At 33.9% G+C, this 26,004-nt stretch overlaps 1 protein-coding gene across 2 annotated transcripts in view; it reads left to right on the top strand.

Moving 5' to 3' along the window:
* Positions 1 to 26,004, top strand: part of LOC121423622 (F-BAR domain only protein 2-like) — a 108,247-nt gene that overhangs the window by 61,968 nt on the left and 20,275 nt on the right. The window contains exons 13-19 of one of the 2 annotated variants that reach the window (XM_041619012.1): positions 899 to 1,129; positions 6,714 to 6,788; positions 10,049 to 10,103; positions 11,769 to 11,947; positions 13,286 to 13,304; positions 14,923 to 14,968; positions 22,035 to 22,129. In XM_041619012.1, coding sequence (XP_041474946.1) covers positions 899 to 1,129; positions 6,714 to 6,788; positions 10,049 to 10,103; positions 11,769 to 11,947; positions 13,286 to 13,304; positions 14,923 to 14,968; positions 22,035 to 22,129 — 700 coding nt within the window. The remainder of the gene's footprint in view (positions 1 to 898; positions 1,130 to 6,713; positions 6,789 to 10,048; positions 10,104 to 11,768; positions 11,948 to 13,285; positions 13,305 to 14,922; positions 14,969 to 22,034; positions 22,130 to 26,004) is intronic. The other variant, XM_041619011.1, reaches the window with a different exon arrangement.

Below are 26,004 nucleotides of genomic sequence, written 5' to 3'. Positions count from 1 at the left end.
CAATAGATGTATCCGCCTAATATTGTGTTTGTATTATTTTCATGAATCCCCATTAATCTGTTGCGTCCCTGTACAATGCATGGACTGTGGAAGCCAGTAGTAAGCTAGTTGATTTGAGTTTGTCTCAAAGTAGAATGTAAATCGGAACTTGTAAGCAGTTCCACTTTGGAGGCGAGGCAAGGGCTGACCTTGTAAGGAGATACATATTATTACCGTGCTGAAATGCATTGGCAATGCGTTGATGGGGTACTGTTCATAGTGGTTTAAGAACAGACGTCTTAACTGCTGGTGCGTGAGTCGCTGTCTTGCTGATAAGCAATGTGACAGCTATCCATGTAACAATAAGAAGGAAAGCCAATGGAGAAAGGTTACATTGTAATACAGTCGAATGAATGTCGAAAAATTCACAATTTTTAATGCACATCATTTCTTTTTCAGTTACAAATGACAAAATTTGATTTATTTGTGTATTACTGCTGACAATTGAAGTGTAAACTTATGTATGGTTGACCTGGTTGAGTTACTCCCAGACTTTTTAAATATCATAACCAAAATGTTTATAAAGGGCGTTATGTTTGCTATGAGTCTCTTCTAGCATCTTTCTATATCTATGTAAATTTGTGAATATTGTCACTCGAGTGTAAGCTATTTCTCTTAATCTGAAATTCATGCATTATTCACATTTCTTCTTGTTTATTCTTATCATTCATGTTCATATCTTTCTTTCTCCACTGCAATTTTTTATCCTCTCATTTCTACCTTTCACCATGGTTATGGGCGGTGGCTTCACCCCTTCCTGTTTTTTCATCCTCATAAACCCATCACCCACCCCTTAAAATGATATATTCCCCTTCCATGAAAATAAAAATAATTAATTAAAATTATAAATAATTAATAGAAAGTAACAAACAACACTAAAACTATGAGCACATCCACTGTTGCCACAACTACCACAACGGCTAACAACACAACAACTACTCCCACCTCCCCTACCACTTCTACATCGACCCCCACCACATTGGCCCCGCCCACGACCACGCCCACAACCACATCGCCGGGGCAACCATCTCAAGCACCCTCCTCCAGCCCAAGTGTGTATTCTATGGGATCTTTTCGCGATCTGTCGGTGGTGAGTGCACCTGATCCCCCTCCCCCCTCCTCTTGTCCAGTGTTTGGTTACTTGAGGTCAAGGCATGCAGGATTGGTCACTTTTCAGCACCCGGCCTGGCCCCATCCCTAATCCCACTCTCGTTGTATGGACTGAGGAATGGAGTTTTATGTGTATGCTTTGTAACCCCGCCCCCTTCCTTGTCATGTCTGTTTATTACCCCTCCTTGCACTATGTGTTTTTCGTCATGCTATGGTCACACCACGAAACCGAATCCATACCGACCGTTGATTTGTCATTGGAACTAACGTAATAGCTCTGATCGGTCGGGAGTTGGTTTCGTCGGTATGACCGTAGCATTGATATGATGATGACAAGCATGTTAATAACAATGGACCCCTCCTCAATCTCTGTTCTTCTTTTCTTAATATCTGAATAAATAATATAACAAGTAAGTAAAAATATGAACTACTCCAAAACATTCTATATGAAAAATTAATAATAATACTGACAAAACAAAATGAACTCATTTCAGTTAATTTTCATGAAGTTCACCATTATCACCTCCCCATCATCATTCTTCATTAAAAAAAAACCTACAGTCCCACCTTTGCTTGCTTTAGTTTTGTTTTTGAAAATAATCCTGCATTCATGTCTCATGTTTGTGTATTGCACTCCTATCTCTCTCTCTCTCTCATGAGTAACCTCTAATTTGAAGTCAGAATGTTCTTGACTCCTGAACGCATGATCCGGGAAGTGTTTCATGAATCAAACAGTCAGGGATTTTCACTGACTAATTACCTCTCAGCCAATCAGATGCATAGATATCAGTAGCTTATAACAGTTGTCAGTGAAAATCACTGGCTATTTGTCTTATGTAATGCTCCCCATATATCTCCTAGTTGTCTGCAGCTGACTCTGATAGACCACAGATGTTGATCAGTCACATCCTACTTCCTTTCTGTCTTATTATGGATATGCAATCAATTGTTCAATTGTATAATCCATACCCTGTTGCACAGACATTGCATGTTGTACAACTTTCACTATTCTTGATGTTCTCAATGGTCGGTTTTCACGAGCAACGTTGCATGTTGTACTACTATCACTATTCTTGATGTTCTCAATGGTCGGTTTTCACAAGCAACATCGCATGTTGTAATATTATCACTATTCTTGATGTTGTTCTCAATGGTCGGTTTTCACGAGCAACATTGCATGTTGTACTACTATCACTATTGTTGATGTTCTCAATGGTCGGTTTTCACAAGCAACATTGCATGTTGTACTACTGTCACTATTCTTGATGTTATCAGTGGTCAGTTTTCACAAGCAACATCGCATGTTATACTATTGTGACTATACTTGATATTCTCAATGGTCATTTTTCTCAAGGATTATTGCATGTTGTAATACAGTCACTAGTCTTGATGTTTCTACTGGCCGGTTTTCACAGGCAAGCATGTTTTGATACAAGTGTGTTGTGAATATGAAAATATGAGAAAATTCAAACATTTTTTTTAAAGAGCAAAAGTCTGTCAGAGTTTCTTTGAACTCATGTAAGTTTTTAGCAGGTAATATAAAATGTGTCAAACTTTCAAAAAAGTTTAACTGCTCCCTCACCCCAAAAAGGTAAACATTTAGCAAGATTTTCTAAAGTTTTTATATAGTTTTTCTATAGGCGCCGCTTTTCCGACGGCGGCGGCGGCGTCAACATCAAATCTTAACCTGAGGTTAAGTTTTTGAAATGACGTCATAACTTAGAAAGCATATGGACCTAGTTAATGAAACTTGGCCATAAGGTTAATCAAGTATTACTGAACATCCTATTAGAGTTTCATGTCACATGACCAAGGTCAAAGGTCATTTAGGGTCAATGAACTTAGACCATGTTGGAGGAATCAACATCGAATCTTAACCTGAGGTTAAGTTTTTGAAATGTCATCATAACTTAGAAAATATATGGACCTAGTTCATGAAACTTGGACATAAGGTTAATCAAGTATCACTGAACATCCTGCATGAGTTTCACGTCACATGACCAAGGTCAAAGGTCATTTAGGGTCAATGAACTTTGGCCGAATTGGGGATATCTGTTGAATTACCATCATAACTTTGAAAGTTTATTGGTCTAGTTCATTAAACTTGGACATTAGAGTAATCAAGTATCACTGAACATCCTGTGCGCGTTTCAGGTCACATGACCAAGGTCAAAGGTCAATGAACTTTGGCCGAATTGGGTGTATCTGTTGAATCACCATCATAACTTTGAAAGTTTATGGATCTGATTCATGAAACTTGTACATAAGAGTAATCAAGTATCACTGAACATCCTGTTCGAGTTTCAGGTCACATGATCAAGGTCAAAGGTCATGTAAGGTCAATGAACTTTGGCCATGTTGGGGTTTTTGTTGAATAACCATCATATCTCTGTAAGTTTATTGGTCTAGTTCATAAAAAGTGGACATAAGAGTAACCATGTATCACTGAACATCTTGTGCGAGTTGTATTCAAAGTCAGCACTGCTGCTATATTGAACCGCGTGATGCAGGTGAGACGGCCAGAGGCATTCCACTTGTTTAAATTTTAAGCCTTTGGAACAAGAATGCAAATGTAGGATTTTACACCTCATAAAAATATTTTATGGAGTTTTAGAATAAAAGTTTTGGAGCAAGAATGCAAATGTATTCACATTTGCCCCCCCCCCCCCCCCCAATATGGACCCCTCGCAAAACATTGGTATGCCTGTAAAATCCTATGTTTTTGTTATTACTTTGTATACTGCATGCCTGTGCGTTCCCTTTTGATATTGAAATATTCTTTTAATGATGTAGATTACAAGTCCATTGTTAATACTAGTATATGAATATGGAGTATTATGTGTAAATTTTATTCATTAGAATGATCTAATCAGAATATTCTTGCCTGATATGTATTTGAGTATTCATATGCTATTCCGTGAATTTTTCGTTCAACACAATTTTTATAACTACAAAACCACTGTCTCATGTAATGTGTTGATTCTGTTTTTAGGTGTCACCCTAGATGTGTTAGAAATTCAAACAACGATCAGCATATACCCATCTAGAAATGTCGTTCTAAGAATATCAGCATGTTTTATTTTTATTGGAAAGGGATGCAAAAGGACGCCTGACATTTTAGATATTTTTATTTCTACAAAGAAGGAAGTGTGATAAAAACTGCAGTTCCTTTGGCATTATCAGTTTAAGATGAACATTTGAATTTTTCACTTTGACATTATGTAGAATATGAATATTTTGTTTGCAACTTTGTGACATTTTGTACATAAACCCAGTTTATTTACCATGTTTTTATTTCATTATTAGTGCTGTATTTTTTTAATTTTCAATATTAAGAAGTGTATCATATAATGTGTTTTATAAAATGAAATACTATATTCTCTGTTAAGTAATCCTGTCGTAAAGTTCTCTCGCCAGTAGGACTTTGATATAAGAATTGAAAGTTGATAGAGCCATTTTTTTTAAATGTAGCATGTGTTTATTAATAGAATGATATTAATTCCACTTTATATCATATTTATATACAATTATATATATGTACATGTATATATGCATTTTTGTACACTAGGGATGCTTTGTAGGCAGTTATGAATTCACTTTGAAAGTGGATGAATTAGATTTTTGAGCAACTAAAATCCTGCTTGTCATATAGCACTTCATATATCTCTCACCTTTTAATGCTTAGAACGTGGTATTTTCAATAGTATCCCTTTAATTTAGAAAGAATTCACCCATTGAGTGATGTATCCCTTTAATTTAGAAAGAATTCACCCATAGAGTGAGATTTAGAGCATTGAGACAGCTTTATTAGTTTGTAGCATGGACCTACAAAGGGATGGACATTCATCGATTAGTGAATGAATTGACCAACATTTGATTTTCATTGTCATCTTAATATCATTCTCTTCACATTTGTCTCCTTTGATGATTCTATGATTTTCACCGTCAATAGACCATGGGTTGAAAGAAGAACTCCATGATTAGGCAATGATATTGCACAAACTGTATGTGCAGAACATGATAAATCATAAATCCTGGAAAATCAATTTACTGTTCTGGTTTACAATTGGTTATCTTAGTTTCATGTCTAATAGTTAAATGTATGCATATTTCTAGATAGAAATATCTATCCCTAACCCTAACCATTTTTTCCAAGTTTCCTCCTAATATTCCTCAGATGCAGTACATGGCACATAGCGTGTAGAGATTGTGGTCATTCTAATTGTGCAGAAGTTTGCTGATCTAATAATAACACATTTCATATCACTAAAATTGTCTGATTCTCAATTTTGCTGCTCCAAATCTGAAGCGTATTAATTGATAGGCATATTTGTAAAATTAGGGTATCAGCCAACAAAAACCAAGATCGGGAAAACCTTTCCTTTTTAAAATGATCGGCTACGCCTGTTTAGTCGCTATTATGAAAACACCTGTATGTTTTCATTGAGATGCACATAATCAGGTGACATGCACATAATCAGGTGACGGTGACTATCATTACATCAAAGGAAGGCTTGCATTAATAGTCCATCTCTTTTAGGTCCATGATAGCAAATTTTCACTGCCTTTAGAAGTGTGTAGAAAATGAATAGAGCTGGAAGCACCTTTTGCTTCACATTAGAATGGATTGAATGAATCAACCACCCTTTTCCACATTTTTCTCACTCTTCTCTTAATTCTTTTTAAATTAATTCCTCCAAACTTAAATTTATTTCCAATTCTTGGTGTGGAAGATCAGGGAGCATTTCATGAAGAGTTTGTCAGTGATTTTCATAGACTACTTTGCTCTTAGCCAATTAGATGCAAGGATTTCAGTAGCTTATAACATCTGTTGGTGAAATTCACTGACGAAAATCTTCATGAAGCAATACCTTTTCTTCATAACCCTTTCTCCCCATTTAATATCTTCTTTTGATTTCTCTCTCTATCTATTCTCAACTGAAATTATAGTTTTCCAGGTTTTGCAATTTCCAATTATCAAATATTATCTCTCATTTCCTATAAAAAGATTTTTTCTCAATTTCTCTATCTTATATACTTCCACTTTTGAATAGGTTACTGAAATTCAATAACCTCATCTTTTCATCCCTATATTATTCTAATATCTTTAATTTGTTTTTTTAGTGAAATTTAAGATCTTGTCTTATAAGATCTGTATAATATTTTCCTCTTCAAAACTCAACTGTATTATATTTTACTCAGTCCCAACATATGTTAATTTTTACAAACATTACTATCTATCTCTATCATTTTGATATTCTATTTTATTTTTTTCACAGTACACATTTAACATTGTTTAATAAACTTATCTAACTTACCCTTATTCTTTCTATCTGCATTTCTGTTAAATTATTTTCTATTCTCTCATTTCATAAACTTTTAAACTATCCACCACCCCAAATAAACACTGAACTTCTCTGTCCGTCCATCTTTATTTTTCATTTTATATTTCCATGCTTTACATTCCCATTTTAGTTTTCCTGTTTGCCTACATCACTTACACAATAACAATCTAATTGTTCCATCCCTTCATCATTTTCATCCACGCATTCCTCTTCCGACAGGCTTGCTTGCGTAAGGTTCTTCATTCAAAGCAAACCAATGAGCGGACTCACTTCTCCTCTCTGCAGTCTCTGCATGTAAGGCTACCGTAGCTTGTCCAATAGTCTGAACCCGATAGAGAATAGTTGCATATTTTTGTAATAGTGTGAATGCGATAGAGAATAGTTGCATGTATTTGTAATAGCGTGAACGTGATAGAGAATAGTTGCATGTTTTTGGAATAGTCTTAACCCCAGGCAGCACGATTGCAGGCTCATGACACATTCACTTTCTCCCTACAGTGGCCATCGCAAATGGCCATTTTGAGAATTTTTGTACAGGTGATCCGTATAGAAATACTTAAAACTGCTGTTTTTGACTACCTATTCGGGCTCCATGCATGCACCGTAGGGGAAATGTGGCTGCAGTCCAGAGAAACAGTTGTGACACCAAGGAGAAAAGCAAAGTTGTTTTGGAAAATTATAGGTTTTGTTTCCATGACCAAAATCTGTTGAAAAATTTGGAAGCAATCCCACTTTTTTTTTCTTATATATGCATCAATAGTTGATAATGAATTGCAAGCAGGTTCTTCATTCGGCATCTCAAAACAATTCAATGATATAGATGACAGACATTGGAAAGACGCTCTCATGAAACCGGGCCCGGTGTTCTGAAGTAAAAGCTATTGGTGTCATGCATGCTATTTGTCTGTTAGGCTATGAGGCAGTTTCACGTTCACATGAGAGTGACTATCAACTCACTATACACTCTGAACAGTCAAATCCAGAACAGTTAAGTCATTGGATTAAAAAATGCTAATTCAATATATCGAATTTACTCTATCTTACAGTCAATTTTATTCATTCACATTCAATTAAAAAATGTTCTCCAAAAACTGCATCATTATCTGGTCATTGCATTGCAAAGTTTGTTAACCATCATAAATGGAAATATAAAATTGTTTTAATGATATCTCAATGTTGAATAGAAAGAAGAAAAGTTAGGTATTTATCAGACACAATCTGAAAAAAAACACATATTTTTATTTCAATGAAATTTTATTTCTTCCTATGCTTGAACCAAGACCAATTGAGTAATAGTCTTCATAAATTTGAATTTCTAAAAATTTTAATAGAATATATAAATCATGTGGAATTGCCTTTTAGCAAAGACTGGTTAGCTTGAATAAGTACCCCTGCTTGGACTTGATCTCTTTGCAATATGTGTAACCTTGGGTGTTGGATGTATTTTATGCAAATTTTTCTGGATCAATTTAAAGCTAAATATAAATCCTTTTTAAACATTTTTGTTTGTTTCATGAATGGCTAGCTACAACATAAAATCTTAAAATAGTTCATTGTGCTATAGAAAGGGATCAGGATTTGAGATGATTTAAATCATATTGAATAATCTTGGATATTTCTCCCAATTTTTTTTTTAGAAAGGTCTTAGTAAATTTACGTTATTTAGAAATAATGATGTCACTTATTAATTTGATGCAATGAATTATTGCTATAGAAATAGAATGTTGCTTTCCAAAAACTTTATATTTTCTTTCCTTTCATTTCCTGTTTTGTGTTTGACTTAGTAATTTGTTTAAGTGATTGATTTTATAAGCTAAGTTGCCCTCATTAAGTAATTGAAATTGTGCCTGTTACTGAATATACTGTATACTCTATGTAGGCCCAACATGAATTACAGTAACAGTGTTTATGTTTGGAATAGTCTTAACTTATATCTGCAATATATTTTGAGTATCAGTAAACTTGTCTTAAAAGATATTGAGTGATATTTTATTGTAAATGTTTCAAAATTATGTAATTACATCTACAATGTATTCCTCTGATAGCAAGTATGTACATGTATGAATAATTTGCATACTAATGATGTACATACATTTTGCAATCATTTCAATCATGTTTCAATCATTCAATATATTTTGATGTTTTTGAAACTTTCTTGTGACAGTGGTTTTTTTAAGTTTTATCTCTGATAGATGAGTTGAAATGGTCTATTGTACATTAAGTGATTTTTTTTTCTGTGATGGATAGAGATAAAAATAACATTCTGAACATACTGTGTTTGTGTCAGTGATATTTGTGACATAAATATTTCTAAATGTGTTATTTTATGTGTTCATCTTGTGATATGTCCAACATTTACATCACATTCTCAAATATGAGTTCTCTCATTTATTCAAGAAAAGTTATTTTTTAGTTATAATTGCACTTCATATTACTTTTCAGCTTTATTTTGAATTCTGTTCATTATGTTATTAATGGTTTTGTGTTTTAAATGTGATACGGTGCTGATCAGTTGGCGAAAGAGCAGAATTTATTCACATTCATGCTTTCGCAGAGCTTTCCAGTTTTCTGTGTTCTTTGTGTAGCAATATGTGTTAGTATTATGCAACAAGTTCAACGCTTTATGCAACACAAGTCACTTTATATAAGGTGCTATATACATTTGAGTATTATTCGTTTTAGTCAATACAATTTGGGAAGTATTATAACTGAAAGCACTTTGCACTTCACACACTTCTAATAAAATCTTTGTCTGCTTACATTTTGTCTTTAACATGATATGTAGTATAGAACTGTGCTTCCTGGAAAATTCTTCCTCCATATTAATATTGACTTTCCAGTGAAACCGATGTGAAAATGCCCATTGTTACACCTTGCATAGATGCATCAAACCCACAGCATTCTTGCGTAATCCCGAGAAATCTGACACTGATGTTAAAATGTCCCTATGCATAGCACATGTGGATTAAAGCTAACAATCTTTTTGCATCAATAACCACAGATTTATAAGTGATCCTTAGGGTATCCTTGCACCAATGCAACAAAACCCTTCAGAGAGCAACTTGTTACATTTCCTTGTATTGACTCAAAATTGATTAATGTAGAGCCATAAAAATATAGGACCCTAAAATTGTATTTTTGTTTATTATTACTAATAGTTTATCAGTATGGTGCAATGTGAAAGCTTAATTGTCTTTTTTGTTGGTCTATAAGTGTGTATATCTGTACTTGCAATGAAAAATTATTTATTAAAAATTATTGTCCCCCCAAGGTAACAATAGTTGTGCTTTGTTTCCTCTGGTATTAAGCATAACTGAGCCATTATTATTACTACTCTTATATTCTTGCGCCCTCTAAAATGTTTATCATTTTTGGTTAAACCTTTTTTTTCTTTTCCTGAATGTGTATACATGTATCTTTACGTCTTGTACATGTTTATCAACAGTTGTAATGAATGATGTAAATATGCAAACAATATTGCCCCCATTGTTTGTCCGCTGCCCCGTAATGGTAATATATATATATTTTTTTACTTTTTTTTCTCTTTATTCCAGAGCACACCACAGGTTGACGAAGAAGGATTCAGTATCAAACCTGAGGATAACAGAAATATCCTTTCTCAAATTTACCATTTTTAATTATTATTATTTATTTTTTATTAAAAAAATAAACTTCATTACTTGGCTTTCTTAACATAAAGCTTAGTTTAATGATAGTGCAAATTTCTTTGATTTATTGATTGATCCGTTGTGAAAACCAGTTGCTAAGTTCAGGTTACAGGGCCCAGGAGGGTTGCTACAGTGTAATATTAGGAAATTAAATTTTATGGTGTGAAATTTCTGTATCAAGAACTGAAATCCGACGCATACATTCGTAATTCCGAAGCTTCGTTATTCTGAAGGTTCGGATATTCCGAAGCTTCCTTATTCCGAAGGTTTGGATATTCGGAAGGTTCGTTATTCTGAAGGTTCGTATTTCCGAAGGTTCGTAATTCCGAAGGTTTGTAAGTGCGAAAACGAAATGAGGTTCGTAATTACGAAGGTTCGTTAGTCCGAAAACGTAATGATTAACGAACCTTGTTTCGTTTTCGGATTAACGAACCTTTGGAACAATGAACCTTACTTTGTTTCGGAACATCAAACTTATTTCGTTTTCGGATTATCGAACCTTTGGAATAATGCCACAAATGTTTGGATGAACGAATCCTTTTACGTTTTCGGATTAACAAACATCGAGGTATAGGCAATTTACGTGTTTCGGAATTACGAACCTTCGGAATCAAGAATCCTCGGAATTACGAAGTGCAACCAAAATCCGAGGAGTCCTGAATCCAAGTATGCTGAAAATTACCAACATATATCTGTACACATGGGCATGTGTATTGTTGCTGTTAGAAAAAATAACCTGTTAACCTTTATTATTAAACAAAATAATACTATTTTCTACCAGAATAATCTTATGCATACTTTTTGTTTAAAATTGCAATTACTTGGTTAGTCATTTTAATAAGCATAATGATATTCTGTTTTTATAAAGCGCTTTAATAAACTGAATGACATCTGTATTAAAGGGGAAGTTCACCCTGAAGAAATCTTTGTTGTAAAAATAGCAGAAAAAATAGTAAAAAATATTGGTGAAGGTTTGAGGAAAATCCGTTAAAGAGTAAGAAAGTTATTAGAGTTCAAAATTTTGGATTTGTGACGTCATAAACGAGCAGCTGCCCCATGTGTTATATAATATAAAATGTATGAATTTCAAATTTTGTATGGTTCCTGATGACTTAATTTTGTTTTCTTTTCATGATCGGGTGTGAAATGATTTGTCTATTGATATACAAAAGTTACAGTGAAAACCATTTTCAATTTTCTGAGAAAATGACATTTCATTGATTTTTTACCATTCGCTATGTAGGAATGCTGCTCGCATATGACGTCACAAATCAAATGATTGAAATTCTAATAACTTTTTAATTATTTGATGAATTTTTCTCAAACCTTCCGCAATATTTTTATTATTTTTTCTGCTATTTTTACAATAAACTTTTTGTCAGGGTGAACTTCCCCTTTAAGGCTTTACAGAAATAGTACCCCAATCCTGGCTTGCCAGCACACAGTTTTTCCATATTCTCCATTCCCTGATTAGCTTTTGCAAACTCTATTGCAGGGCATATAGGCTTTTGCATCCAAACTGGCACCAATACTGTTAGAATTTCATCATTTTAAATGAGTTTTACCACAATTGGAAGACAATTCCTTGACTGTTTGTCATGTTCACTAGGTCACCATCATTTCGATTCTGACTCTGAAAAGTCTGACTCGGATTCTGACAGTGAAGACAGGACGAGACGGATACGAGTGGAGATCAAGCCTCGGGACGGCAACCTACCCAAGACGACAGCCACGGTAGACGAAATCAAGAAGTCGCTTGGTGGTCTCACGTTATCACCTCAACAGGTGGGTTGTGCTGGTTTATTTCCAGTTTGTCTAATGCCGATTCGTCCAATTGCCAACTCGTCTAATATCATTTGGTCTACCATCAGTTCGTCCACTCACCACATGGTCTCCTTTCATTTAGTCTAATGCCATTTCATCTAATAACCAGTTGGTCCATTAACCATGTAGTCCATATACCATTTGGTCTAATTAAACTTCAGTGTTAATTGTGCAAAATGAATGAAAAGAAAATGGGTATTAGACCAACTGGTTATTAGATGAAATTGTAATAGACAAAATGGTGATAAGACGAAGTGATGATTGGACCAAATGGTTATTGGAACAAATGGTTGTTAGAAGAATTGCTGATGGACGGACTAGCATTAGACTAAATGAAGGTAGACCATGTGGTGAGTGGAAGAGTTGGCAGTGGACCAATTGGCAATTTACCGGTTATGTTCATGGTAAAATTTCCATTTGGTCTACTCCCAGTTTGTCTACTTTCCGTTTTGTATCATCCCGTGTGGTGTAATCCTACTTCGTCTCATAACCATTTGGTCTAATTGCCACTTAGCCCATTTACCATATTACTTTCAGTTAGGCTATACCCATTTTGTCAAATGTCCACCTGGTCTAACAGTCAGCACCACTTGGTCTAAATGATTAGATTTATGAAAAAAATTCTCATTTGACAAGTTGTATAATGATAGATGAAATGGAAATTAGACCATTTGGCCATTAGACAAATTTGTAGTAGACCAAGTGATGGTGGGTCCAACAGTAATTAGACCGAATTGATGAAAGACCTAGTGGGTTTAGCCATGATGGTTTTCATGGATCTGAGAAGTAGACCATCTGCCAGTGGACCAAGTGGATACGTCCACATTCCTATAAAGAGAAAAGATTTTGTTTGATACAATAAACTTTGATACAGAACTCTTTCACTTAACAAACAAAATACACCATCAAATTACTTTGGAAGAAAAAGTGAAAAACACTACTCATCTTATGATATGCACTTTTTATTGCTGCATTGGTATTTTTCTGTCTAATATTAAACTGTTTAAATAGAAATTTAAAAGAATCCTACAATCCTTAAGTTATCTTTATGAAAATAATTTTTTCCATGAAAATATTAAATGTAGCATTTTCCTTCACAACCTTAATTTTGTGTGTAAATCCACATGTAACTTAAAAACAGCTTTTTGAATAACCACCCTGATTTGCTGTTGGAGAATACCATAATTTTATGACATATATATGTCTCTATAAACCTTTTCTCTTTGATTGTCAATAAATGTTTGTTTACAGATTACTAATGACTTTCTTCTCTTTGTCTTGTTTTGTATTCTCCCCCAGAAGCGGAGAGAAAAAACAAGTAAGTACACTCTTCCACCGTGTATTAGATCTGTTAATGATAAATCATTCATTGAAACACATGTAGTATAAGACTGTAATGAGCATTTGGATGTTGTAAACACTAATATTATTGAGATTCTCCCATTGGCATTGCACACAAGATGTACAACTTATCTCCCTTTGGAGACTAAAAATATGCCCTAAACATGTTTGTTTTTTTGCTCATTGTGATATGATATAGTAAAAACAATTCAGCCATGATATGAAACCTGGTGAGTGTTTCATAAAGCTGTTCGTAAGTTAAGACCGAGTTTAAGAACGACTGGTGATCCTTTCTTGTGGCAAATGGTATATTTATTTAATAGCGATGGTTTCGCGCGTAAGATAGGATCACCAGCTGGATCACCGTCTGGTGAACCTTTCTTACATGCTTAACCATCGCCAATGAATATACCATTTTACACAAGAAGGGGTCACCAGTCGTTCTTAAAATCGTCTTAACTTTCGAACAGCTTTATGAGACACCCGCCTGAGGCCCCGCAACACAAAGGTTAGCAAATTAGTTCCTAATTTGAAAGAACAATTCTGATTGGTTCCTCGTCATTCTACTTGGCAAAATGTGCATGAATCATTGATCTTGATAGGCTGTTTGAATTAGCGATTGGTCGCTAACCTTTGTGTTACGGGGTCCTGATCTGGAGATGTACTTGATAAAAGAGAAAGTTTACGTGAAATATGTACTGAAGTAATGGGGAAGTTAACGTATGGTATAAGACTACCTGAGAAGTAGACCGAATGTTTGTAGACTGAAGCCTGTATTCTGAAGTAAATTATGGGAAGCCAAAAGTGTCAAAATAGTTACTAAGTTGTATTTTTTTATGTTTGCTGTGCTCTTTCCTGATTCATTGATGGTGGAGACAATCATCTTTTTATACTTCCTACACAATTATGAATGATTTGAGAGCTAAATGAGGTGAAATATGATATCTCTATGGAGAGCAATATTAAAAAGTGTTTTCTGGGGGAAAATTGTATAAAGAAGATAAAAAACTTAAATTAAGCATTTGTTTATCACATTTACTATTTCATATGATGGTTGTGTTGACTCAGTTGGTAGAGTGTTCATCTCACAACTGAGAGGTCGGGAGTTTAAACCCTGGTAGCGTCAGACCAAAAGACATCAAAATATGGGAGTTGCTGCAACCCTGTTTGGTGTTAAACAAGTCAATGGGATAAAGCTATGATGTCGATCTGGGGCTTTACAATGGCTTCCAGGCCCACGATCTATTGGGCAAAAAGAATTTTTGGAGTATTTCTATTTCAGATTTCATTTTGAACAATAAACTATAGATTTTCATTTTTAATTTAATATTCTTTCTTTAGAAATATAATGTAATTTATGTTAAATTTCATTGTATGTCATGTTTTCTTTGGTTCAATATTGTACAGTAATGATGTAAATAAGAATATACAAATAATTTAAGAAAACCTATTCAATTGCTTTACAATCATAGGGACAGCAAAATATTGCACTTCTAAGAGTTAACCACTGTCCATCAAAGAAGATCCCTCTTGAGTATTAATCATAAGAGAGAAAAGCATATTTTCATGAGGTTTTCTTATCTTTTTTTCTTCAGATGGCGATCTACAAGCCAGACGACAAACGGCATTAAATAGAAGCAGGTAGGTCAACTGCAATGTTCACTACTCTTTGAGAGATTTTTTTTTGTGAACCTAAGCTTAGAAAACCTCTTGCGGTCGTCTTCAATAAACTAGACATACTTTTTAAGATGTAAATGTGATTAATCTGTAATGTTATTTCCGCTCTTCGAGACAGGAGAGTCTTATCGTATTTTGTTCAAAATTGTCAATGTGATGATGTCATGTAAAATAGGTTTGTGTGTGTATCAAAATGGGAGGTCTCGTGTATGGAAAGTCACAATAGTGTACTCAAACCGTTTCTATTTGTAGCTGAATATTAATTATACAGATATTTCTCATGTATCTGTAAACATATATGCAAATACAAACTTACTAAGTATATAATGTTTGCCACAATTTAATGAAAAATGCAATGATATAGTCAAACTTTTCATTAAAAATTGCTCAAATAGTCACTAGAAACAGTAGTCAATAGAAACAGTAGTCAATAGGTTGACAAAAGCAAATTGTAAAAGAAATGTATCAAGATTTTCATTAGTTCTAATTTTCAGGGAAAACAACCACTTTGTTGAATTAATACTCATCATTCATGTATATCTTGATATTTGTTGGATTTTTTATCAAATCTTTTGATGAATTATTATATCCATTGTTCTGATTTCATTAAAGCAACTCTATATTAGGGTGTAATTTCCTTTAAGCTGATTTGCCATCTTGTTACATACATCTATACATGTAGTTTCTCCCTATGTCTATTTTTTAGACATCACGTTGAATTGAATTTTTGATGCTCAATTCATATCATCGGTGGGTTGTTCAGCATTATATCTAAAAGTTTAAAAAATTGTGAGGACAACTCCCCCCCCCCCCAAAAAAAATACAACACTTTAAGAACTATTGCAACAGTGGCTATCTCATATTGTCCAACAATAGTCTGTCATAACTTATGTTAAGAACTTGTTGTAGGTACATGTAAAAGAAAGTAGGAGAATGAAATGTTTGGAACAAGATGCCTCGTGTGAAAACAGAAAAACCAAAGAAACAGATCAACGAAAGTTTGAGAAAATAATCGAACGAATGATGAGAAAGTTATGAACATTTGAATATTGCAATCACTAATGCTTTGGAGATCCTCACATTGGCAATGCGACAAAGATGTGTGATGTTACTTGTGAACAACTCTCCCCATTACTTTATTATATATTTCACTTTAATAAACTGCCCCTTTTTATCACATCTATCAGTAAATCATGTATTCTTTCTATTGGAGGGCATGTAATACAGATTTTTCAAAGAATACATCATGGATAAAGAGTCTGTGTCACCATAAGAAAAACCAAAAAGAGACATTTGGAGGGTATTTTATAGTCCATCAAAGAGAAAGTTGTTCACATGTGACATCACACATCCTTGTCACATTGCCAATGGAAGGATCTGCATGGCATTGGTGATTGCAATATTCAAATGCTCATAACGTTCTCATTATTATTACGATTTTTCTCAAACTTTCTTTGTTGTTATTCTTTGATTTTTCTGTTTTGACACAAGCCTACTTGTTCCAAAGGTTTTATTCCCCCTTAAGTTATGACTTTATAATTCAGGTTTGTCCAAGCTGTCCTTTAAAATTCTTAAATTGAGATGCGAGGATTCAGCACCCCAGTGACGATATGTTTGTCCTGTGTTTCTCTGTCGATAATTTCAATATTTCTAGTGTTATGTCTTCGTCCTCTACATCACTTCTCTGACTGTATTCTTCGACTCAATCTGTCCCCTTTCTTCTCTGTCGTAGATCTCCAACCTACAACCTGTACTGCAAAAAGTACAATCGGTTGAATAATAACCCATGGTTACCAAGAAGGTGTGGTTACAAATGATTGACAGTCCCCTCACCCCGCCCCCTTCCTCGCCTCCCTTCCAAGCCTGCTGTCAATGTCAGTAGTTGTAGAAGACCCCCCCTTCCCCGATACCTTTTCAAGATACTGTCACACCGATGAAACCGACTCCAGACCATCCGATGGTATGTCATTGGAATAGCTGTGGTCTATCTGGGGTCGGTTTCACAAGTGTGACTATGGCATCACCATGCTTTCTCTCCCCTGCTTGTATTGTTCTTTATGTTCTTGTAGATGTAGTCCAATGCTTGTTATTTTAGAAATGTCTTTGAATGTTGGTTGTAGTGCAGTCTGAGCCAGGTCTCTGGCTGGTCCTTTTCCGTACCAAACCTATGCTCACAAAAACAAAAAAATACACGGTGTACTGTAAAGCCTCTACATTGATTTATTCCATGGTCACATTTACTCTACGGCGAGTCGAAAACAGCCATTTTATTCATTTTTATACAAACCACCTCTATGTATCTCGTACAAAAAATGTGAAAACGGCTTTTTTTGGCTCGCCGTACAGCCGCCGTAGAGCAAATGTGACCAAGGTATTATTCTTTGTTATGAAAATTTTAAGAAGTTTGCTCCAGGTTTAACTTGTTGGAGATTGGATTATTATGTAACATACGTGCTCCGGAGACACAATCCCATATATGTTTGGACCCTATCTCCAACAGGTCAAAGAATACCAATTAATGGAACAGAATTTAAAAAAATTTTTTTTATTAGTTTCTTCTTTTTGTGGTGGGGAGCAACTTCAAGCTTGTATTTCATTTATACTATATTCATAATTTCAGGTATACTTGAAGAAGTCAACCTTCTATGAGTTGAATATTCACCAAAGTCAAAGCAATCTTTTTGACCAGATTATGCAAAACATAATACCTCTATTATAAAAGGAAAATAAACTTCTGGTGTGAGTGAATATAAAGGCAAAAAAAAAAATATAATCATGGAATCATGTCAGTGAGACATGGTTTGAAACAGATATTGTTTAACATGGCTTAGACTGCATTATAATCACATTTTAGTTTCTTTCTGTTCGTAGTTTAGTGAGGGTGTACTAGCTTTCATTTGTTTGGGAGCAGTTCTAGGGGATATATCTTTAACCCTTTGAACCCTGAATTATTAGGGGCGGCGGTGACATTGACTCTTAATTAATTGCACATAACGACCACATTAACAAACTCCCATGATTTGAGACCCAACGGGGTTAATGGCATCTTCCCCCTGCTAGTATCCGGACCGAGCTGGCTGAAGTTGTTTAGCTTCTCGTAGACCTAGTCTACAAACAGTAATATCAAATTTAGTGTCTGTTTCGGGCTCAAAATCACTGTTTTCACCAAAGTCAGATATACTAATTGCTTCCCCGTAGTAAGCATGTGACTTGCCGCGTATTACACCACGTGTTAGCGCACATAAGACACGAGCAACCACAAAAAAGTGGCAAATTTTGGCAATCTTTGATGCTAAGTCCTTCCGAAATCATTGCCGATCTTGACTGAAATTATTGACGAAATATTCCTGCACGTACTAGGAAGATGACATCATTTTCAAAGATCATCTGATATTTAGAATCCATGTTTTTGAAGTCCTATCGGGTATATGCGCGTTTACTGGTAGGCCGATCGGGTTCAAAGGGTTAATAGAATCGTCCATTTTTTTTTTGAGGAAGGGGATGGATGTAATTTGAGATTCTTGTATCAGTTTTTACAAGTGTCTTGACAATATTTATGCAGTTGATGCGAGAGCCGGGGCTGATCAAAGCCCTCTAGAACTGCTACTGAATGTTTTGTTTTTAAATCAACCTATATGCATGGAATCATTTATGCATTTTATTTCAGGTATGATGGCAGGCTATTTGTTGCTTTCTTGATTTAAGGAATGACTCTATATATATCATCAGCATTCCAAGTTCATATGTGCAGAATTACAAGCACTTGGAATGAATGTGTAGAAGATGCAAATCCCCTAAAATCCAAAGTGATTTTCAAGTATTGATTTTGAATTAAGTTCGGCTGAAAATTAATTAATTTTGTTTGTAATGTGATCTTATTACATGTATTATAACAAGTAATTTGTTCTATAGTTTATCAAGTGCCATACCCAAAACTTAATCTGCATAAATTATGAAAGTCATTGTATTGTAGTCCACGGACAAGCTTCACTTCCATGAAATTATAATCACGAGCTTTTTTTTTTTTCATTTTGTGTCAAAAAATGTTAAACTTGATAGCCTCTAAAAATGATTGGACAAAATGACTATTTTCTTGGTTAATACATGTATGTGTCCGACCTACAAAATTGGTCAAAATGAACCTAATTATTGGTTAAAATCAACCAGGAATTTGGTTAATTTTGACCATTTTTATCAGTTGAACACATATTAACTAAGAGAACAGTCATTTTGACCAATCCTTTTTTTAGTGTATCTTTAGCTTTTTAAAAACATAGGATTCTATTATAATGTGGAAAATGCACTAAAATAAATCACAACTATTAGTTTACAAGTGAATTGTTTTATTGAAATACCTTGTCAATCAAATATGAATTGATAGATCATTATTATTTTAACATTGAAGTTTGTCAATAGTTGTAGGAACACTCAAGTATTTTCCTCTAACTTGTTTGTTTTAAACTTATGATATGGTAATTTGAACAGAGGAGAAGTTCTTTGTTGTGCGTGTGTGTGTTTATATATTTTACAGGCACTATTAACATGTTTTAGAATGACTTTCTTTATAGAAATCCATAGACTGCTTTGTTGTAATTGTCTTTTCTCTTTATAGTGTTCATGAAATATTCTCTCTCGTGTCAATTAAAAATTAGAATTAATCCTGTCAATTGCACTTACAAATAAGCAGCAAATAGTGTTGGTCTTGGATACTTTCAGCTTTAATAGTTGACGGGAAATCATAATTGCTGACACGATTATTTTTAAAATTTAATTTGACTATCTGGGACACTGAATCTAAATTCACATATATTTACATTGTCCCTCTTGTGGATTTTTTTCCATCAAAATCTCTCTTTTTACTTTTCTATTTTCTGCCTTCTTTGTGATGTCTATCTAGTTTGGGCATCTCGCCTACTCATTACTCGCGAGTCTATCGTAACTCGTGGTTACGATTCAGGTCCGTTTACTTTATGTCATATACTCTTTGCTGTCTTCACCAAGCCTATTTAGTGCACCAGGCACCAGAATTGTTTAATAATTGGTATCTCAGCACAGCTGTAGTTATCATAACCCAGTTTTTTTCGCAGTTATTCACCCCAATGAAAGTAGAATGTCTTTGTTCAGTGTTATGATATCATGTTTTGTCATTCAGCTTCCCCACAATATTATGATTAATGGCCCCAATAACATTCAATATTCAGGGGAATAGGAATTTCCACTTTAAGTAAGAAATTACAAGTTTTAAGTTGTTTTCTGTATTCAGCAAAGTAATTCTATCCGAAAGCATGGAAAGGCATTCGCAATTTTCGATTACACTGTTATATGTTTAAAAGTTTAAAATAATCATTTTGATAAAATTATTGTACAAGTATAACTGAAGAGTTCTAATTATCCTACATCCCATCTTATCCACTACTCTTTTTTTTGCTTATAATTTAAGATTAAATATTGATGCCTAAAATACGATGAAAAAAAGTATTTAGTTGTAGCCCTTGTCTTGTGAAGTCGATTTGTACTACCATATTCACTGGAATTCTTGAAAATCACAACATTCACACAACACTCCCTGAGAGCAGTGATATTCCATGGATTTTATTTAAGCTTTTCATCATCCATGATTTTTATTATTATTTGAAAACAAATATTTAAGTTGGCATGTAGGTATTTATATATGCAAGTGAGTTATAATTCTAAGTTTAGAATAACGAAGAGAGTACTGTATGATTTTTAGCATGATGTGTACACAGCAAGTGATGATATGCATGCCCAATATGGAATGTCTTATAGGCTTGAGAACAGTGGTGCTGGAATTTTCTGATCTGATGAAATGATTGAAGGGGCTAGCCATTGTGTGTTAACAACTGTTTACCTCTTTGATCCCTTTCTGATCAGGAAGTTCTAATGATGATGTGTGTCGAAATCTAAAAATATATATCTATTTTTGGTAATATTAAGTTTGAATAGAGTAAAATCATGGTATGTTTAAGAAAATCACCTCTACATGTAGAGCTAATTTCCGAATCATTTATATGTTTTTATATTATCAATATTATAATTTTGTACAAATTGAACCCCCCATCTATATTTCTTCAGAATGTGACATATCAAAGAAGTAAACTTGAGGGTTTTTTCATTCAATGATAATTATATCAAGGGGTGCAGAATCTTTTCATAGTGTAAAAGTGGAACTTGCAACTGTCCTTTAATAATGAATGTTCCCTTATTTGGTGAGGGAATTAAAGAAAGGTTTGTCAATAGGTATCATGCACATTTTGAAATTATTTCTTTTTACTGGCCATTATTTATATGGTATTGTAGTTCAATATTGGCATGCATTTCATTATGAGAGCATTTGATGATATGTTTTTTAAGATAGAAGCACAGTGTTGAAATGAATCTTATTGATGCACGCATGGTGTTTTCTTTCTTTGTAAAATGTATGGCTTATCTTTTTATATATATATCTTTTTATCATGTGTCAGTGTTAATTTTTTTTTAATGTTTTTTTTTTACAGCACGCTGGTCATTCATGTTTGATTCAAAGTGATTATTATCATTATTTTTGGTAGAGGTTTTATCTTATTCATTATTTTACAAATGACTGGAAAATGATTTTGAGTGGTAAAACAGATTTCTCAATCATTTTTATTTCTATTTGATTAAATTGAAATCTTTGAAAATTAAATTCTTCTTACAAGTATGTAAATAATTATCTCATTGCAAAGCTTATCATTCATCAAAATACGGCAATCAGTCCTAATATGTTAAACCCCAAGCATATTTTGGGGGTATATCATTTTACTTAATATACTTTAACTTTATATACCAGTCATTCATAAAATCATGAATAATTTGCAAAACTTTTAAGAATCAGCCCCTTGGTTTGCTAGCTTTTCCTCATTTCAGTGTCATAATAAACCCAGGAAAATTCCGAAAGAGTAAAAAGCCATATTGAAGTCCGATTAGTAAAGCCAGTGTTTTATATTTTTGCAACCTCTTACAATCTTTCAATTGATTTGACTCCTCACAGCAATCAATCCAATTCTGCTGGAAACTTGTTGGACCTGGACCTTGACTTCTCCAGTCCGCCACGTAACCACACCAGCAACGCCACAACACCAGACAGTAAGTACCTACAACAGGTGGTAGCCAATTCTTTTGTGGTATGCGGTGCAGTGTGGTATGATGTGCAATGGGGGATGCCCTTTGGGAAGATTTTCCGTCTTTTGTCCAAAGAAGGTGACTAACAGTGGTGTTGGGTCCATGCAACGAGTTGCTATGGCAAGTGGTAGCTAATAGATTTGTGGTGTGTATTGCAGTATGATATGTTGTGCAATGTGGTATGATGTGCTATGGGACATGCTCTTGGAATCTTGATGTCTTATCGGTGGCAATATTTTCCCATCAATATTGTCTGGAATACGCAAGAGATAATTTCCAAAATAAGAGGTAAAGAATTTCTTTGTGGTATGCTGTGCAAAGTGCTTATGTCATGTGATGAGTTCTTAGAATCCTATTGCTTTCATCGACAAGATGTCTCCCTTTATCCACCAAAGTTAATGACCTTAAATTTTTGAAGTTTACAATTTGAACATAAGAGTTGTTGGGTCAAGAATGTGTGGTACCTTCAACATGTGATAGCCAAGTCTTTTGTGGTAAATGGTCAATTGAGTACATGCTTTATGGAACCTTATTGATGGATCATTGGCAAGATTTTCTATCCTTCAAAGTTGATGTGTCCAGAAATTATCAATAAGTTTAAGCCATTGCTATCAAAGTGGTTTACTGTTTATTTAGGGGAATGCTCCTAGAATCTCTATTGGTTTACTGGTGGCAAGATTTTCCCTCCTTTCCATCAAAATCATTTTATTTTGGTATTATTGTGGTAGTGAACAGAGTGTCCTCCAATGAGAGATGATGCAATCAGGTGGTATTTTTAGACAGCAGGAATATTAAGGCGTTATTGTTTTCAGAAATTCTATGGTTAATGTGTGTTATATGTGGCATTAAAATGAGTGTAGTGAGTGATCACCTGGATCAGATAATGGCAGAATGGTGAATAAATGAATACGGATTACGCCACTCCCTCATACAGGTACATTAATCAAGTACATGTATTTGGTTTGAAATGCATGTACATTACTAGTTGAATCACCGTAACATCTTTTGGCCTGCCATTAGTTGATAGTAATCAAGTTTGATTCTTATTCCTTTTCTTAATTTTCTTCTGTGTTGAAATTCCTACGATTGTGGAATGGTTCCATGACATATGCTCTGGCGACAATTGCTCCGATGGAAAATCTTCATGTTAGGCCAAACATAAAACCTAACTTTTAAAACTAAATAAACCATAATCCATAATCTTTACATTATTCTGAACCAAAAACTCTATTACAATCCTAACTCTAACCCTCTACCTTTAGAGGTATTAAAGGGAAAGTTCAACCTGAAGAAAACTTTGTTGTAAAAATAGCAGAAAAAATAGTAAAAAATATTGGTGAAGGTTTGAGGAAAATCCGTTAAAGAGTAAGAAAGTTATTAAAGTTCAAAGTTTTGGATTTGTGACGTCATAAACGAGCAGCTGCCCCGTGTGTTATGTAATATAAAATGCATGAATTTCAAATTTTGTATGGTTCCTGATGACTTAATTTTGTTTTCTATTCATGATCGGGTGTGAAATGATTTGTCTATTGATATACAAAAGGTACAGTGAAAACCATTTTCAATTTTCTGAGAAAATGACATTTCATTGATTTTTTACCATTCGCTATGTAGAAAGTCTAATAACTTTTTAATTATTTGATGAATTTGTCTCAAACCTTCGGCAATATTTTTTATTATTTTTTCTGCTTTTTTTACAATAAACTTTTTGTCAGGGTGAACTTCCCCTTTAAGACTGGAGCAAATGTTGTCAGAGCTAATGTCGTGTCAGCTGTAGAATAGACCTGTAAAGTTGAGTCCTTTCTCTGGGAACTGGATCGCGCATTTAGTTCCTGGAAAAAAAAAGACAATTCTTGGTTCAACGTACTTACGTGCATAGACCAATTCGCGCTAGTGGCCTTTTTTCCAGGAACTTGATTGCGCATCTCCAGGAACTGCGTGTATGGTATCTCATTCTTAAGATTGGAAAACGTTAAGAGTAATTTAATCAAAATCAGAAACTATCAATGATGAAATATCTTGCTTTTCAGAAAGTTTGAGAGTTGGGACAGAAAATAATACACTTGCTGCTCAAAGCACTAAAATAAGCTCAAAACATGATTTGCGTTTTCTCGATAATGCACGTTTTGCGCACATGCGCCCTAAGTCACTTCTTGTGGGAAGCCGACGATATTACCTGTAAGTCCCTTCTCACGAGAAGCTGATGGTATACTCTATCCTACAACATTATATTAGCACCTTTAATATTGCTGTGCTACAAGCAACGACATACAAGCAATAGAAGCTGGTCATGATGAAGATGTTTGTCCTTCAGTCAGTCATGGAGGAGAGTGGAAAGCTTGACAGAGCTCATTGGAGATAGCTGAAAGTAGATGGCTTAATGGGCTTAGCTGGGCTGTGACTGTAATTAGGGAAGAGATGTGGGGTGGGGTATGTTGATGGTAGTTTGTTAGGGTTTGTGAAGGTGTTTGTATTGGAAGAAATTGAGAAGGAAGCAGGTATAGAAGAGAGGTAGATAGATAAATAGATTTATAGATAGATAGATAGATAGGTAAATATGTGAATAAATAAATAGATTTATAGATAGATAGATAAATAGATAGGTAGGTAGGTAGGTAGGAAAATAGGTGAATAAATAAATATATTTATAGATAGATAAATAGATAAATAGGTGAATAAATGAATATATTTATAGATAGATAGATAGAAAGAAAGATAGATAGTTTATGGAGATAATTTTTGTGAGAGTGAGGGAGGGAGATACAGAGCTCTGAAAAATGTATGTTTCTTGTTGGGCAAGCTGTGTTTATTTATTGGTCAAATTTAATAGAAAAATAATATTCATTCATTCGTTCATTTATTTATTTATTCATTTTATTTAAAAAAAAGGGTAGTCCTTTCAGTGTCCAAAGGCCTGCTTTACAAAAGAGCCCTGTAGACAAAGAAAGATTTACAAAATAAATGAAATACAATTAATTTGAAGCAAAATAAAATACACAAACAAAATTACATGACATATCAATGCTATTTCACATTAAATGTATTGAAACAAAATTGAAAACCTAGATTAAGATCAAAATACAGTTAAAAAGACAAAGAATATCATAGAAAAAATAAAGGAAATTACTTCAAGAACACGGGACTGAAATCAAAGTAAGTAGATTAATAAATAAGTTATAAAACTGACAATTTAAAAGACAATGAAAATTATTCATATAAAATGACATAAGATAGCATACAATGAAGAATAAAAAATGAGTAAATTATATATAGTAGAGTTATGGATTGTAAGCTATATAATAAATGACAAATGAATTAATCTCATGAAGATATGAAGTAAGCAAAATGTTAGGAAAATCCTAGTGAGGTCTACAATCATCTTTAAAAAAAGAGAGATCTGAAGTAGATATCACATTATATTTAAAGGTCAAGTCCACCTCAGAAAAATGTTGATTTGAATCAATAGAGAAAAATCAGACTAGCACAATGCTGAAAATTTCATCAAAAACGGATGTAAAATAAGAAAGTTATGACATTTCAAAGTTTCGCTTATTTTCAACAAAATAGTTATATGAATGAGCCAGTTACATCCAAATGAGAGAGTCGATGATGTCACTCACTCACTATTTCTTTTGTTTTTTATTGTTTGAATTATACAATATTTCAATTTTTACGAATTTGACGATTAGGACCTCCTTGCCTGAAGCACAAAATGTTAAAATAATGGAATTCCACGTGTTCAGGGAAGAATGAAACTTCATTTTACATGACAATGAGAAAATAAAAATATTTCATATTTCATATAATAAAATACAAAAGAAATAGTGAGTGAGTGATGT

The sequence above is a fragment of the Lytechinus variegatus genome, chromosome 11 (genome assembly GCF_018143015.1).
Source record: "Lytechinus variegatus isolate NC3 chromosome 11, Lvar_3.0, whole genome shotgun sequence".
Lineage (NCBI taxonomy): Eukaryota > Metazoa > Echinodermata > Echinoidea > Temnopleuroida > Toxopneustidae > Lytechinus > Lytechinus variegatus.
Note: the sequence above shows the minus strand (reverse complement) of the source record. Positions and strands in the feature narration are given on the sequence as shown.